The 18,380-nt window shown below is 35.9% G+C and overlaps 1 protein-coding gene and 1 long non-coding RNA gene across 7 annotated transcripts in view; both read right to left on the reverse strand.

Annotated features, from left to right (window-relative positions):
• Nucleotides 1-312: 312 nt before the first annotated feature.
• Nucleotides 313-2,281, reverse strand: LOC127867576 (uncharacterized). 5 transcript variants are annotated; one of them, XR_008043565.1, is made up of 4 exons: nucleotides 2,220-2,254; nucleotides 1,545-1,593; nucleotides 1,247-1,495; nucleotides 313-1,199 (listed from the first exon to the last, which is right to left on the reverse strand). It is a non-coding gene; the product is annotated as an uncharacterized LOC127867576 (long non-coding RNA). The 5 variants fall into 5 exon arrangements; XR_008043564.1 differs by lacking the exon at nucleotides 1,545-1,593 and having other exon boundaries at nucleotides 2,220-2,281; XR_008043562.1 differs by lacking the exons at nucleotides 1,545-1,593; nucleotides 2,220-2,254 and adding an exon at nucleotides 1,643-1,744.
• Nucleotides 2,282-4,710: 2,429 nt separating this feature from the next.
• LOC127867569 (multiple epidermal growth factor-like domains protein 10) overlaps nucleotides 4,711-18,380 on the reverse strand; it is a 28,687-nt gene continuing 15,017 nt past the window's right edge. Inside the window, exons 12-17 of one of the 2 annotated variants that reach the window (XM_052408841.1) lie at nucleotides 17,423-17,557; nucleotides 17,012-17,146; nucleotides 13,455-13,691; nucleotides 10,193-10,480; nucleotides 9,051-9,170; nucleotides 4,711-6,105 (exon numbers count right to left, since the gene is read on the reverse strand). In XM_052408841.1, the coding sequence (XP_052264801.1) occupies nucleotides 5,774-6,105; nucleotides 9,051-9,170; nucleotides 10,193-10,480; nucleotides 13,455-13,691; nucleotides 17,012-17,146; nucleotides 17,423-17,557 (1,247 nt within the window). In that variant the 3' untranslated portion in view covers nucleotides 4,711-5,773. Of the gene's footprint in view, nucleotides 6,106-6,976; nucleotides 7,137-9,050; nucleotides 9,171-10,192; nucleotides 10,481-13,454; nucleotides 13,692-17,011; nucleotides 17,147-17,422; nucleotides 17,558-18,380 lie in introns of those variants that run through there. The other variant, XM_052408842.1, reaches the window with a different exon arrangement.

Below are 18,380 nucleotides of genomic sequence, written 5' to 3' on the forward strand. Positions count from 1 at the left end.
TTTTATGTATATTTCAATGCTTTGCATGTGTAATGCAATAATATGTATATTAAACAGCTGTGTTTATTAAATTGTCACAAGCATTGTATTAATGTGTGGACTGGAATCAACTGTGTTTTACCATGTTGTGTGTATTAACAATTTATGTGTATTGCAATCCCATGTATTTTATATGTACTGCATTTTATATGTGAACACATTCAAAGTGGCTTATAGTCATGAGGATATACATATGACATATACTTCAATATTATATTCAATTATGTCAAGAGAGCTGGATTAAAAACAACTTTTTTCTGTTTCAAAGCACCTTTATCTAACAAATCCACATTTAGATGCACCAAACATTTACAAAATAGGGACTTTACAAACAAACTGCACAGTTCAGTAGATATAAAATGATTGGGAATGTATAAAACATGAGTTCAGTAGATATAACATGATCGTGAGTGTGTAAAATATGTAACAATCATAATAAAAATCATAATGTACAGTATTTACATTTTACTTAATGGTATAAAACTACATTTTCAAAAGCTTGTTTATCGGAAAAAAAAGAAATTTACAATAGCTGTCGCCATAGGATGACACATGCCCCCTATAAACGCTTTGATAGAAGTTATTAGCATTTTACCATGCTAAAACCTTGAAATGCAGGAAGTGACCCCATGACCTAGTTTTTGACCTGGCATGACCCATATTCGAACTTGACCTAGATATTGTCTAGATACAGCTTCTGACCAAGTTTGGTAAAGATGGGATGAAAAGTATTTGAAAAAGAGAGCAGACACGAAAAGTGTGACAGACAGACAGACTGACAGACTTACAGACAGACAGTGCAAAATCTATATATTCCCTTTTCCTCGAAAGGGGGCATAAAAATAAATGACAGAAGCTTAAGTAAATCATGCATCCATAACAAATAATTGTATGACGAAACACATTTTTTTTCTTTCAAAAATTAATAGCACTATATAGCAAGAGCTTTGTCTTAGAGACTCGTGCCCGAGAAATGCTTTGAAAGCGAGCTATGTTCAAGAGCAAATAACACGGGAATGTGTGAATCACATTTGTCAGCTATTTTTAAGGGCAAATACCTCAGGAATGTGTTGATCACATTTGTCAGCTATGTTCAAGGGCAAATACCTCAGGAATGTGTGGATAACATTTGTCAGATAGCTATGTTCAAGGGCAAATACCTCAGGAATAAGTATCACATTTGTCAGCTATGTTCAAGTGAAAATACCTCAGGAATGTGTGGATAACATTTGTCAGATAGCTATGTTCAAGGGCAAATACCTCAGGAATGTGTATCACATTTGTCAGCTATGTTCAAGGGCAAATACCTCAGGAATGTGTGGATCACATTTGTCAGCTATGTTCAAGGGCAAATACCTCAGGAATGTGTGGATAACATTTGTCAGATAGCTATGTTCAAGGGCAAATACCTCAGGAATGTGTATCACATTTGTCAGCTATGTTCAAGGGCAAATACCTCAGGAATGTGTGGATCACATTTGTCAGCTATGTTCAAGGGAAAATACCTCAGGAATGTGTGGATCACATTTGTCAGCTATGTTCAAGGGCAAATACCTCAGGAATGTGTGGATCACATTTGTCAGCTATGTTCAAGGGAAAATACCTCAGGAAAGTGTGGATCACATTTGTCAGATAGCTATGTTCAAGGGCAAATATCTCAGGAATGTGTGGGTCACATGTCAGATAGCTATGTTTAAGGGCAAATATCTTAGAAATATGTGGATCACATTTGTCAGCTATGTTCAAGGGCAAATACCTCAGGAATGTGTGGATCACATTTGTCAGATAGCTATGTTCAAGGGCAACTAACTCTGGAATATGTGGATCACATTAGTCAGTTAGCTATGTTCAAGGGCAAATAACTCAGAAATGTGTGGATCACATTAGTCAGTTAGCTATGTCTAAGGGCAAATAACTCTGGAATGTGTGGATCACATATGTCAGATAGCTATGTTTAAGGGCAAATACCCCAGGAATGTGTGGATCACATTTTCAAGATAGCTATTTTCAAGGCCAAATAACTCAGGAATTTGTGGATCACATTTGTCAGTTAGCTATGTTCAATGGAAAATAATTCAGGAATTTGTGGACCACATATGTCAGTTAGCTATGTTCAAGGGCAAATACCTCAGGAATGTGTGGATCACATTTGTCAGATAGCTATTTTTAAGAGCAAATACCTCAGGAATGTGTGGATCACATTTGTCAGCTATGTTCAAGGGCAAATACCTCAGGAATGTGTATCACATTTGTCAGCTATGTTCAAGGGCAACAAACTCGTGAATATGTGGATCACATTAGTCTGTTAGCTATGTTCAAGGGCAACTAACTCAGGAATGTGTGGGTCACATTTGTCAGTTAGCTATGTTCAAGGGCAAATAACTCGGGAATGTCTGGATCACATTTGTCAGATAGCTATGTTCAAGGCAGGCTGTCAAGTGACCTTTTTTCAAAAAGTAGGAAAAAATAGGAACTACTTTTGCAAGAAAAGTAGGAAAAAAGTAGGAAAAAGTAGGAACTTTTCCCTCAAAAGTAGGAATACATAATACTTATTTTTTATACACAGGTCCAGGAAACATAGCTTGAAACAGAGCAGGAGTGCCATCACATGTTCTGTATGGATACCCACTTGAAGCTACCTTAAGGGCCCAGAAGATTTCAGCCTTTTGTACCTGTTCCATGTGTGATGGATGTACTTGCATACAGATAGATTTATCCCCACAACCCTGAGAGCTGCTTGGCTTTTGGGCACTTCCAAACAAACGCTTTTGTGAATTATCATGCATGTATTTCATGTTTTCCTTGTGTTTTTATCCATCTGCATGACTTATAAGTTGATTAGCACCAGAATTACTACAAGATGGACTTCATTCAGACAGTACAATATCTTGCAAACTCATTGCCGGTATCTCTCTTGCACCATGATCCCAGTGTTTTTCCACTGTTGTCCAACTTCTCCATCCATGAAGGGTTAAACTTTGTTTTCCCACTAGGAATTTTAGCACTTATAGTGTATCTATGATAATTAAGTTTCAAGCAAAGCTACCCTGATAAAGAAGTATACATGTAATAAGATGCTGTTCATTTTGGTGTATCATCAAATAAGTGGTTAGAGGTCTTCTGTGTATCGATATAAAAATGGTAATTATATTGTGCAATTTGTGCATGTTATATCCTTAAGCAGAAGACCAAATTTATTTAGTGATACACCAACTTGTTGTACAAGATTAATACTAGTATATAAAGCAGTGCAAATGCTCTGCTACAGCTACATTGTGAAACCTTTAAATTGACAAAAGGGTGCAGTTATAATGACTTAAGTTACATTCAAAATGACTGGTCATTGCAGAGCAGATTATGCAACTGGAGATAGGACCTTATCACCTGACATCTTTTATGACAGCATTGATTGGGCAATGTACAGTTGCACTACATTGTTTATTCCAGTTTCAAATAATGGCTTTTACATTATTGATGACTTTGCGGGAGTGTAATAATGCCGTTTAATAATTTTAATACTTCGCTTTAACACCTTGAAGTTACCTCACTATCTATGGCATCATTAGACAAGAATTGTGTTTATCCGAAACACAATGCCCACTATTGCGCAGCTTTGAAATAAAATTTCAATATGTCATTTGGCAGGTTTAAATTATCTCCCTTTTAAAGCTTATTACTTCCCTTGGATTGTATTTTTTAACTTATGACCTTGAAGGATGACCTTCACCTTTCACCACTCAAAATGTGCAGCTTCATGAGATACACATGCATGCCAAATATCAAGTTGCTATCTTCAATATTGCAAAAGTTATGGCCCATATTAAAGTTTTCGGACGGACACACACACACAGACAGACAGACAAACGGACTGACAGTACAACTGCAATATGCCACCCTACCGGGAGCATAAAAATGTATCAGGGCATTTAGGCTCTGTGCATTTATCTTTAATTACTAAACATGATGTACCTATGATATCAATAGAACATCATATCCGTTGTCATGTAATACAGAATTTATTACATTATATTTGTAAATGATGAAAACTCGGCAAAGCATCAGTTTTATCTTTTTTCCAATAACTTGTGTAATAAATTCCATATTACATAACCACTCTTTCAATACATGTATCTCTATATCTCTACATTCCAAACAGCAATATCATGTAAACATGCATAAGGTTTGGTCAAATTGTTGTCAATGGAAACAAAATAAAACTGGAATAAACAATGGGTTCCCTCAGCTCTTGCATCACTGGGAACTGTATAAGGTAGTGAAGTCTGCAGTGTACAAATGCTAAGGAAGTAAACAAGGCACTATTGTTACTTTAAAAAAAACTTGTCAATAATTTTAAAAGTTACATAAGAAATAAATATTTATGCTCCTGAAGAGGTGCTAGCAGACAGTCAGCATGGGTTGTCAGGTCTCATCTAGATGAATGCACATTAACATGGATACAGTCATGCCATAGATTCATTCATCCTGCAAGTTTACTAAATAAACTCTTTAAAAAAAAAAAATTCTCCATTGAAAATGAAAAAGTAGGAATAGTAGGAAGATTTGGTAAAAAAATAGGAAAAAGTAGGATCCTGATGAAAAAGTAGGAAATAGTAGGAAAAAGTAGGAAAAAGTATGACCGCTTGACAGCCTGTCAAGGGCAACAAACTCGTGAATATGTGGATCAAATTAGTCAGTTAGCTATGTTCAAGGGCAAATAACTCAGAAATGTGTGGATCACATTTGTCAGATAGCTATTTTCAAGGGCAAATAACTCCGGAATGTGTGGATCACATTTCTCAGTTAGCTATGTTCAAGGGCAAATAACTCAGAAATGTGTGGATCACATTTGTCAGATAGCTATGATCAAGGGCAAATAACTCTAAAATGTGTGAATCACATTTGTCAGATAGCTATTTTCAAGGGCAAATATCTCAGGTATGTGTTGCTCACATATGTCAGATAGCTATGATCAAGGGCAAATAACTCTAAAATGCATGGATCGCTTTCACTTTACCAATGAATTGGTTGATTCAATTTAAAGTGACTGATCTTTTGACAGTGTGAATCTTCTGGGAGTTAAGTAAAGCATTGTAAACTAAGTGGGAAATAATTAAATATCACATATACAGATTCAAATTTACCAGCAAGCATACTATCTACAACATGAAATATCACCATGTGAGTTTTTTTTCTTGGAACTAGAGTTGCAAATGTGACAACTTGAAATTTGAATGCTTTGTAGTAGGAAACTCACCAGTGCATTTCGATTTGTGATGGTTCTTTAACAAAATATGTGTGCATTAAAAAAATATAGTAAAACAATGTGAAAAATAGCCTAAGTATGGTATAAAATATCTCTATAATAATGAAATGTGCTCAGAGGATGGAGACTTCAGTCAGGCGCCTCCAGCTTTCTAAGAGACAAAATAAGCAACCCATAAAATACAACAGCATCTTAACTAAGTTACAGTGACTTCCAGCGTCTAATGCAAAACTAAACATCCTTAACAAAATATACATGCATGTATACATAAATATACTTGATACCAATACAAATGAAACAAGATGTAAATAATGTGCATATTAAAGAGACATACCTGTTTATATATACCTGTTATTTTTAGCACATAAACATTTATTTTTCTGCCATATTTACAGCACTGTGAATTGATAATCCATCAGGTCCATTTGATAATCTTGTATGAATTGATGTTAAATCAGTTCAGTAATATAATCAGGCAGCTGATTCAGGAAAGTTGGAAGAATCCCGGTTAGCAACCAATCTCTGAAGGTCATTGTCAAGGAAGACAGAGGGGTCAACCTGTGAACCTGATCCCTCAAGGCCACCAGGTTGCAATGACACAGTCTCCGTGGAGACAGGGTCAGTTGCTCTTGAAACGTGAGCTTGTGTGGAGAAGACAGGAAGTGGGGAGAAAGTGGCATCTGCAGATGTTGGATAATCAAGGTGGGACGCAGTGGGTGGGTAAGGGTCAACATGACCTTCAGGGTCAAGGTCGTAGAGAGGTTGGTTAACCCCGCCCACCGATCTGGCGACTGGCCCTTCATCTGCAAATAACAAATAATGATGTTAAATTAACAATCACTAATATTGATTTTAATAAGTGACAGAAAGTGCATCTATGTTTCTAAAATGTAATAATTTATTACATGTTTTGAATGGACAAGCATTAAGTTTGTTACGCTGGTAAGTCGTATTTACATAGGTTAGATGATTGGTGCAAATTGATAAAATAACATTCTAGACAAAACAAAGTTACTCGCAGGCTGTTCTGGTTTAATGCTGGTTGCAAAAGCCATTTTCACTTTGCATCTTATGGCAGAAAGGCTTAAAAACATACTATCTCATCTTTTGAATTTTTTATACCAGTACAGCGCCTTCCTGAATGCTGCACTATTGCCTGCAAACCAACTAACAACTCTTAAGGGAAACAACCCCTACGCACTTGACAAATATGTATAACACAAGCTGCATGCACCATTATCGCAGGGTATTACTGAGTAAAGCCAAGCTCTGAGATAGGAATAAGTCCAAGCACTTGATTTACATGAGAAAAAGCTGAGATAGGAATAAGTCAAAGCACTTGATTTACATGAGAAATAGCTGAGATAGGAATAAGTCAAAGCACTTGATTTACATGAGAAATAGCTGAGATAGGAATAAGTCAAAGCACTTGATTTACATGAGAAATAGCTGAGATAGGAATAAGTCCAAGCACTTGATTTACATGAGAAATATCATATGAGCCTTATCTGGATTTTTTTTTTAAGAAGACACTTTTTTTAACAAAGGTAAAATTGTTGTCCATGATTAGCCTGTGTTGAGTGCACAGGCTAATCAGGGATAACACTTCAAGCACATGCATTAAGCTCAGTTTTCCTAGAACATTGCTTATATGTACACTCTAAGCTGTACGTATCGAAAGACCAAGGGTGGGCCACCATTGCCAAAATAATACTAGTGACCCATTCAAGCCCTAACTCTGCCCAACACCTCAGAGTACACTGATCAAATAAGTAGAAAACATGCCACATGGTCTATAGTCTATCCTGGTGTCTCTCTGCACCCCATTTATTGGCTGAAATAATAGACCTTCAATACTGCACATAACATTGAAAATATCTCATTGAATTGATATCATTGAATTGATCTCATTGAATTGATCTCATTGAATTGATATCATTGAATTGATCTCATTGAATTGATCTCATTGAATTGATCTCATTGAATTGATCTCATTGAATTGATCTCATTGAATTGATATCATTGAATTGATCTCATTGAATTGATCTCATTGAATTGATCTCATTGAATTGATATCATTGAATTGATCTCATTGAATTGATCTCATTGAATTGATCTCATTGAATTGATCTCATTGAATTGATCTCATTGAATTGATATCATTGAATTGATCTCATTGAATTGATCTCATTGAATTGATCTCATTGAATTGATATCATTGAATTGATCTCATTGAATTGATCTCATTGAATTGATCTCATTTAATGTATTCCCTCTTAAGCACAATAACCTCTTTTCAGCAGTGGTTGCTTAAAGCAAAATGTCTCAATTATTAAAGGCATAAGTAACTGTCCTTACTCTATTTAACTAGCCATACTTATTAGTAAGGATTCTTTTAATTTCATTGACATGAAATTTTGTGGATTCCAATGGCCAGGTATATTTGTTGGATCTTGAAGTCATAGATTTTTTAAATTTCTGATACAAAACTTTGGTTGTAAACATGATGCATGAAACGTAATATTTTCATCTAGGAAAGCCTTGTCATTTTGAATTCAATATATAACAAGGGCTGTTTGTAAAACATGCATGCCCTCCATATGGGCTGTCAGTTGTAGTTGCAGCCATAGTGTGAATATGTTTTTTGTTACTGTGACCTTGACCTTTGACCTAGTGACCCGAAAATCAATAGGGGTCATATGCCAGTCATGATCAATGTACCTATGAAGTTTCAAGATCCTAGGCCTAATTATTCTTATTATCATCCGGTAACAATTTTACTGTTTTGAGTCACTGTGACCTTGACCTTTGACCTAGTTACCTGAAAATTAATAGGGGCTCATCTGCAAGTCATGATCAATGTATCTATGAAGTTTACTATTTCGAGTCACTGTGACCTTGACCTTTGACCTAGTGACCTGAAATCAATAGGGGTCATCTGCCAGTCATGTTCAATGTACCTTTGAAGTTTCATGATCTTAGGCGTAAGCATTCTTGAGTTATCATCCGGAAACCATTTTACTATTTCGAGTCACTGTGACCTTGACCTTTGACCTAGTGACCTGAAAATCAATAGGGGTCATTTGCCAGTCATGATCAATGTACCTATGAAGTTTCATGATCCTAGGCATAAGCATTCTTGAGTTATCATCCGGAAACCATTTTACTATTTCGAGTCACTGTGACCTTGACCTTTGACCTAGTGACCTGAAAATCAATAGGGGTCATCTGCCAGTAATGATCAATGTACCTATAAAGTTTCACGATCCTAGGCCTAAGCGTTTTTGAGTTATCATCCGGAAACCATCTGGTTGACGGACGGACCGACCAACGGACCGACTGACATGTGCAAAACAATATACCCCCTCTTCTTCGAAGGGGGGGCATAAACATACAAATTCATTGAATTGATATCCCCTGCCAGTTTCAAATTTTTTGTGACAGACGAAATCACAGACTGCCAGACAACGCCAATTCTATATGCATCCGCCTTTGACGATGAATAAAAATTGTACCACAAAAACTTTTTTCAATTGACATTTCTTAAATTACCTACAGTGCAATTATGTTCTTCAATGAAATTTCACAAAATGTTTACCATGTTAATACATGATTTCACAATAATCTTCCACTTGCTGTAAACTAAAAATTAACACTTAAATAAAAACTAACGAGGCAGATTACAAACTAAACTGACAACTTAGCAAATGGCAAGGGAAGTTGTTACTATTGGAGACAGTGTACTCACCATAGGCACTGTTGACAAAGCCTGTCACACCACGACCCTCTGACCTTGACCCTTGGGTAGACTGGTCGCTATTGAAACTTGTAGGCGACATTTTTCCTTTATACAGTTTGTAGTCAACATCTGAAATATATATCACATCTCATAACATACAGAATGGAAAGCGCTTCAACATTTGGGCATGACCTGTATACCAGGAAAGAACATTACAGAAAGTCTATAACACTACCTGGACAGAAACTTGAACATGGACCGTGCTCTGTGAAAAGGGGGTTTAATGCATGTGCGTTAAGTGTCGTCCCAGTTTAGCCTGTGCAGTCTGCACCGGCTAATCAGTGACCACACTTCGCTTTTTTGATATTTTTCGTTTAATTAGTATTCTTAGCAAAAATCAAGGTTAGACGGCAAGTGTTGTCCCTGATAAGCGTGTACAAACTGCACTGGCTAATCTGGGACGACACTTTACGCTCATTCATTAAACCCGCTTTTCACAGAGCATGGCTTAAATTATGTTACTTATTTTTAACAATACTGAATTTTAGTTTTAACAAGAGATTGCCAAGCAATATTGTCCCCTACCGGTGAAACTCCACCCTTGTCAGTATTTTTTTAAATATATATTTGATGCCATAGCAACCACAATTTTTGACGAAGGAATAAAATGAATTGATGTAAATACTCTCCATATTGTCATCTGTCCATGTCTAAAGTTTCATGAAAAAATTTGAAGAACTTTTAAAATTATCGCAGGATCCAGAAAAGTGTGACGGACTGACAGACAGACTGACACACAGAGCGCAAACCATAAGTGCCCTCCGGTTTCACCGGTAGGGGACAAAAAGGCTCCCCAGACTACATCTGGCTTGATGTTTGCCAAGACTATAAATAAACGATTCTTAAACTTCTTCAAATCTAAAGTAAGCTTTTTCTAAATGGCAATGAATTGTTTCTTAAGTTTGCAAAAAACATATATAATGATATATACAATTCAATGAAAATGTGCACATTAAAATGTGCCAAATAATACTTGATATTTTTTTTTTTTTTTTTTTTTTTTTTTTTTTTTTTTTGAAATATTTTAAGTCAATAAAAAAGAACTTAACAAGAACAAAAAATCTGTTCAATTTAGACCCTTGGCTACCCACCACTGTCGTCATGGTGATCACGCCTCTGTCCTCCAGCAACTGAGCTCAGGGTCGTGTACCGATCCTCCTCTGGTTCTGGGTAGGGTTCAGAGGTCGGGCAGCAGCCAGTACTCGTCCCCATGGCAACCTGCAGTTTCTCATGTGTGATGTCATCAAACTCCTCACAGGTGGCACCGTGTCGTTGTGGTAACGGGGGTCGGGTGGCGCGCTGACTCAAGTGTGGGTATCTGCCCTCATTGCGAAGATTCTGGGCCTCATAGGTCGGGTTTACTACGCCAACAGTTCCACCTGTGGTGAGTAAAAATAGATTTGAGCCTAACTTTGGGAATATGAGGCAAAATGCATGTGTTAATCAGTGACAACACATTCTGCCTAGACTGGTTCTTTAGAACAGATACTTAAATATATTATTTATTATTTTTCACAAAGGAAATTCCTGGTCCTTGGGAATAAAACTTCTTTAAGGGAATTAGCTCAAACACAGAATAGAGTTGTAACAATATATTTAATAACAAATTGTACAAATAACTTTACAATGTTCTATTATGGAGTTCCGCAAGTTTCTAATTATTTTATATGTACAAACTGTATGGCTTATATGAGGGTCTTTTCATGACATGTGATTACCGTAATTACTCTATGTTTTCGGACATTTAAAAATAATAAAAAATTTTCGTGTCCGAAAACTTAGATACGAAAAATATTCACAAAATACATGTGTCCGAAAACTTAGAGTCGAAAATTCAAGTGTTCGAAAATAGCGTCAATTGTATCAACGACTACCGGTAATAGCACGCGCTTGTAAAATACCATGCCGTATAGTATAAATTACAGTTATATATGTTTGCACTGCATTTAAATAACTTTAAATGCTTAATTTATTTGACAGAAAGTTACTACAAGGCTGTACTTTGACCAGCGAGTTCAAAGATGAGCATGTTATGTACCGATACTCGCTAGTATGAACCTGTAATTAACGCAATAAAAAAGCAAACAATGAATTCTTTGTTTGTTAATTTATGATAGTTGTTGTCTAACACCTTCCATTGTTCGTAAAACTTGCAATAGAGTGCATCACACTTTGAAGCGTTTAGTATTTGTCACAGTTATTTTACTGAGAAGGGGTAGTGCCATTGTGGTAGATAATTGAACTGTTAAATGACACTACCCCTGGTAATTGTCATAACGCTTATTCTATCGGGCGAAACCATTGTTTAATACCGGTTTACAAGGTTATTTACCCAATAACGCAAATGTAATGGTCTGTTGCCCTCAGGCATGCACCTGACATGTTTTATGATGTTAATCTGGTTGTAAAACCCCATGATCGAAGAGTCATTAGACATCGAAAACAGGACCGAAATTTGGTAAAATAGCGCTGTAAAATATACTGTCCGAAAACTTAGAGACATTAATTATGGACGAAAACTCGTGTGTCCGAAAATTAAGAGTCACGAAAAATAATTATTTTTGCTTAAAAAAGGGGTGTCCGAAAACTTAGAGTGTCCGAAAACATCTGTTACAAACAATACCAATAACCTTTGAAAAGCATTATATACACATTTGAAAGGCATTATATACCCATCAAAGCATGGATCATAACAAAGGGATGATCTGTTAATATAAATCCTGCCAGCTGTGAAAAGTAAGATAATAATATAAGATGAACACAAAAGGAGTGACAAACACTAATTTTAAATCCTCATATCTAGGAATAACATAGTTTCTTACATTTAGCTATAGTTGACATTAAATTATTAAACTGTAGAAAGTAGAAATATCAGGTTATGAACAGCCAACTAAATAGATCAAAATATGTCCTTGTGACATATTTTAACTAGAAATTAGTTAGAAGGACAGGGATGCCCCAGCTATTTGTCATTAATGAATCCATCGGGACAAGGGTTTATTCTCTTCTGTGTTTATCATGATTGGGGGATAAAAACTGTTAAAATAAATATTAAAAAATAAAAAAGATGAAGAAATACCTAGAAATGTGTCATAGACACTTCCCCCCACAATTATTTTTTTACAGGTGAATTCACTATGTATTCCTAGCTTGACAAATAATAAAAGGGCCATATTTCAGCCAAAACTGGTTGCAGCATAAATTCCTTTCTTATCCATCGTCTACACATTTAAGTCATTGCTATGGAAGTTTGAACGAAATCTGCCATGCAGTAACAATCGCTAAAAGCACACATTTTAAGACTTTATATTCCATAGTGGATTAACTGACAAAGCACTACAATGTGACCCTTTCTGTATCATCATCTTAATATTCAGTCGATTCAACTGTGAAAGTTGGAACAAGATACCTCATACAGTTATAGAAATTTGAAAACACAAAATTGCAGGACAATATATTATTTAGCGAAAAAACAGACAACAGGCCATAATTCTGCAAAAACTCATTCAAGCCAGAATTCCTTTCTTTCAAAGAATCAAAGTTTATTAAAATCTTCTTACATGTATTGACATATGTTTAGGGTCTCTTAATTGTTTCGCAATTATCACAAGGTGAACATGATTTACCCCTGTTAAAAGTTTTTATGCAGAGGTGTCAATAACCTCCTCCAGTTATACAGGGTAAATGTCCATATTGCAAGGGATTAAGTACCGACATATGCTGAAGTTATTGAGATATCAATGCTCCAGCTAAAGGAAGTAGTACAAGTTTATTGCAGTATTGAGGTTTTTGGTCTCACTATGAGATTCGTTTGAGCTTGAATTGGCTTTTGATTTATCAATACTGGAGTTAAAGAAAATATACATGTCCTGAGTGGCTCTCTTTGAAAACATGGCCGAATCCATGTGCAGAAAGTGTCACCCCACATCAGCCAGTGCAGTCAGGCTAACCACGGACAACACTTTCCGCTTGGACTGGTTTTTATGTAAGAAGAGACTTCCTTTAAACTAAAAATACAAAACTGCAGAAAGTGTTGTCACTGATTAGCAACGGCTAATATGGAAAGACACTTAATGCACATTAGTTAACCCTTTGAATGCTGGAAAATTTGTCGTCTGCTAAAATGTCGTCTGCTGAATTTCTAAAATTAGCATTTTCTTCATTTTTTTTCAAAGAATACTATCAGAATAGCAAACAGTTTGGATCCTGATGAGACGCCATGTTTAGTGGCGTCTCATCTGGATCCAAACTGTTTGCAAAGGCCTTCAAAATTCGGTTCCCGCACTGAAAGGGTTAAGTCAGGTTTTACCAGAGCACGGCTCACTTTTATGAAGACTCTAGATAACAACCTACCGGCAGGCGGTCCATAGCTCAAAGTGCTGTCAGAGCCAAAGTGCACACCGAGTGACTCTTTCTTCAGTCGCTGCATCTTGCGAGAGAAATACACGGCAAGTGCGATGATCACAAGCAACAGGAGGGCTCCCACTACCGAGCAGACGACAACTACTGTGGAACCGGAACCAGCACTGGCCACGCTGGAGCCCTGCTCGCCTTTCTGGTGAACCATGCTACCCCCGATGCCTTCCTGCTCTGTAACAAAAGGGTTGAATTGAAAAACTATGTGACAGTAGTGTTCAAGTGACATTAATTGAGAATTGTGCTTGGAAAACTGGCCTTAATGCATGTGCTTATAGTGTCATTCACGATGAGTGTGTGCAGTTCGCACAGGCTTATCAGGGATGACGCTTTCGGTCTTTACTGGAGTTTAGCTTTGAAGAGACTTTATTTCAAGCTAAATTTCAATAAAAGTGGAAAGTGTTGTCCCTGATTAGCCTGTGCAGACATTCAACGCACATGCATTAAGCCTTTCCTCTCAAATATGCATTTTGACATTTTATTGTCCCTTAGAAAATCAAAATACATTCAAGACCTTTCTTAACAGATTCATATTTTATAGGCTCCACTTTTAACCCTTAAAAATACTGCTGAGCAGCAAACAGCATGAAACTTAAACAGACTTTGAGTTACTTGCAGGCTGTTCTGGAAATATGCTATTTGTACATAACAGTTTTCACTTTGCTTCTGAGAGGGAAAGGGTTAATTTGTACAAAGACCTATAGATAACACAAATTGGAATCTCTCGTCTTCGCTATAGCGATATGCGATAATATCTATCGGCGGACGCGGGTCACGTGACATTGATTTTGGAGATGCCGGTGTACCTGTAGATTCTTCCCTGTTCCAGCTGCTGTCGGCCATTTTCTTATAAAGCAAACAATTATTCTTCGTAATTAGTCGTTAATATTTGATGTCGTAGGGTATTCTGAGCATGATCTGGTAAGTTTATATTATTTTGATATTGTTATTAACAATTTTAATGTGTTAATTAGTGTTTTAGCGCTCGGTTGTCAGTTTGCAGAGCAATGAATGCCTGAAAGCGCAATGTTACGAACTTAACGTAGTGAGCAAAGTCGGTCGCCGAAAAAAGACATATTGAATATTTTTTGTGTGATTAAAAATAAGTATTTATTTTCTGTGTTGATAATTCTTTAGGTTTTGGTAGTTATTGTTCTAATAAATTATTAATTTATCGGAGTTTGAAAGAGAACACTGGATTCGTTCATTTTCGATAATTTTTGAAAAATTGAAAGGCCCTAAGCATTTTTCTATAAACTTCTTCATTAAGCATCACATATTGATAACGTAAGATTTTTATGCTAGGTGAGATGTTAATCTATGTATGATTTATAAAAAGTAGACGAAAATGAGGTATTTTAAAGGATTTTGCCTTTGTACAATTTGTACTTTTTATACTGTTATTTCATTCAATCTAGTGGTTTGTATTTTGTTGAAACACTTTTCTATTTTATTTCTCATCCCATATCTTTGAAGTAAGATTTTTTATGCTATGCAATATGTTAATCTAAGTATAGATTTAAACAAACTAGAAGAAAATATTCAATTTAAAGTATTTGGCCTTTTACAATGTTGGTACAATTTTAAGCTCTTTTCTTCTGTTGTACAAGATAGCTGTCAAACGTGTTTTTGTTCTTTTTGATAAACTTTTTCATTTTTCATCCCAAATCGATTAAGTCAGAATGTTATGCTTGGTGATATGTAATTCTAGGTATGATTTATAAAAAGTAGACGAAAATAAGTCATTTTAAAGGCTTTTGCCTTTGTACAATTTTATACTGTTATTTCATTCAATCATTTTTCACACCTGTCGCCATAGTGGTTTGTTTCTTTTTGAAAAACTTTTCTATTTCTCATCCCATATCGTTGAAGTAAGATTTTTTACTAGTATGTCCAACTTATAAGATACACAATCGAGAATAGCCTTTTTTTTAAACAGTTTTATACAGCATTTCACCCTGTTTATAACGTACTATTATAAACAAGTATATTAAAATCTAACACATTCACAACAAAGACTTACCTTAATTGGACATCACAATGACATATAAAGAATGAATTCGCCGGCCGCGGCCACTGATCACACAATTAAAATCAATCAACAACGCAAACTGATAATTGAAGTAAGAATCCCTTCTTTTAATTAATTCTCAAGAGTAAAGAAAAAACACACAAAGCATCTCAGTTCGCTAATTGATCCGACGACTAACACGCGCGTGAAATGTTTTTGTTTTTTTCTTTTCGCGAAATCCTAGCCCACGATACTGAAAGCTTAATTTAATTACCAAAAGAAAAAAACTGGATTACAAACAAAACTTTAATAACCTATAACTCATGAATAAGATCTAAATAAAAAGAGAATTAAACAATGGAAAAAAATCTACACAATCAATATTGAAATAAGTCTAACTAAAACCGTTTTTGGATCGAACGATCATAGCATTTATTTTACTGTAATGTTGTTTTAATCAGAGACCTAGATCTATGTGTCCACATATATCTATCCGTTTTGAAATAATAATATTTTATAAGGTTTTAACTGTTTGAAATACCAAATTATACAAGAATGTTTTATCAGCAAAAGCCTTTCAAATAAACTATTCAACAGCATTCTCGCCGCGATTTGGAAGTCTTAGCGCAATTTCTTCAATGATCGCGGCATTATAAATTCTTATTGTAGGTAAATAAAATCGAGATTTTATAAAAACATAATTACTCATGTTTCTATGAAACTTTATTTTATAAAAATCGGACCATTATTGACCAAGTTACAGCCGCCTTTCTACAGCTCCGTAACATTTTCGCATAACTTTGCTCGATAATCGTAGCCGTTGCTACTGACGCGTCGCTATCTTATCGCAATCGTGATACACCGGCTATTTCCGGACTACTCCGATTGATTCATGGAATAAATCGTCTGCTGATCTCAAGTGTTCTTATCAGTTTCTCGACCACGTGACCCCGTCGAGAGATAGCCCGATAAGGCGCGAAGTTTCCAATCTGTGTTATCTATAGGTCTTTGATTTGTACCACACAGTGAAACAAATAAATATATAAATAAGCTAAAGTTACTTAATTAGTAAACAACAATTTTTTACTACAATAATATTGTAATCTTTATTAGGTCAGAATACAGAAACTTGGGATGCTTAGACCTCGTGTGAAAACATGTTTATACTATATGACCACTCATCAATTGAAAATATGAGTTGAGTTTTGAGAAAACTGGGCATAATGCATGTGCGTAAAGTGTACAGTCTGCACAGGCTAATCAGGGATGATACTTTCTGCTTTAATGACATTTTTCGTTTGAATGAAGTCTCTTTTTAGCAAAAATCCAATTTGGGCGGAAAGTGTCGCCCCTGATTAGCCTGTGCGGACTGCACAGGCTAATCTGGGACGACACTTTACGCACTTGCGTTATGCCCAGTTTTCTCAGAACAAGGCTCATATGATCTTACACTGAACCCAACCAATATGGACTCCAGTCTTACCTGTTTCACAGAACTTGCCGGTGTAGCCTGCCTTGCAGTCACATCTGCCAGTGGTGACGTCACACTTCTGGGTTTGCACCATCACACAGGCACAGTCGTTGTCACACCCAACTCCATATTTCCCCTGCGGACACGCTGTGTGATAAAAGACACAGGGTTCAGGGAGTTGTAAAGCAGTATTTTCTAGGTTTTTGGAACCTTTGAGAAAAATGATGAACAATTTTTACCTTTGTTTTAGAGACTGATAGGCAAAAGAAAAACCAGCTGCAGTCTAAGAAAACATTGACCTAATGCATGTTTAGAGAGTGTCAATCAAGATAAGCCTGCACTTATCAGGGATGACACTTTAGTCACATTCATTAAGGCTGGTTATAAACATATTCCTTAACATTTATATTCACTGAAACTTACCTGTGTCACACTCCGCTCCAAGGTATCCTGGATGACAATGGCAGACCCCGTTAACAGGGTTACAGAAGCCGTGCTGCATACAGGTCCTGCTGCATGAGCTCTCACAGTGGGTACCCCAGGTACCAGACGGGCAGGCTGAAGGGAAAACATGACATACATTTGAACCTCACCCTTGGAAAACAGGGCTTAATGCATGCATGTGCGTAGTGTTGTCATGGATTAGCCTGTGCAGTCCACACAGCCTTATCAGGAACGACCCTTTCCGCTTTTATAGTATTTTTTGTTTACATGAATTCCCTTATTTGCAAAAATCTGATATAAGCAGAATGTGTCGTTCCTGATAAGACTGTGTGGAATGCACAGGCTAATCTTGGACAAGACTTTTTGCCTGGTTTTCCAAGAGCACAGCATATATAAAAGAAAACCCTCTGGTTCACAAAAAGATTAGTCTTCATTTCCAGTTGTAGATTATTGCAGGATAAAGGTTTATTAGTTCCAATTTTTGTTCACTAACAAATATAGCTTCATTTTTGTTGATGATTTTACAACATCATGCAATAAAACAGTATACAATAATTGATGTCAATTGTACAATTTTGAACTCATCACAATATATAAAATTCATATATTTTACATAAAAAAGTGAATATTTTTCGGCGTAGCTGTTTAACGTCACTTTTGACCTTAGATGACCTTAATTCATGATAGGTCCTTAATGAATAAATCCGAATTGTGCATTGGCTAATAATACAAAAATCACCGTAAACATTGGATGCATATCATTTGAACTGAAATATGACTTACTTGTAAATTACATGTATTAAGTTACAATAAATTAAAAACTGTCATGATACAAAATATCCTCTTAACATTACATCGAAACGTTTCTCCTTAGTTTACGAAGCAGTATAGCATTAATCACATATCTCTACAATTAAAAGAAGCTATTGTTTACATG

Source organism: Dreissena polymorpha, chromosome 2 (genome assembly GCF_020536995.1).
Source record: "Dreissena polymorpha isolate Duluth1 chromosome 2, UMN_Dpol_1.0, whole genome shotgun sequence".
Lineage (NCBI taxonomy): Eukaryota > Metazoa > Mollusca > Bivalvia > Myida > Dreissenidae > Dreissena > Dreissena polymorpha.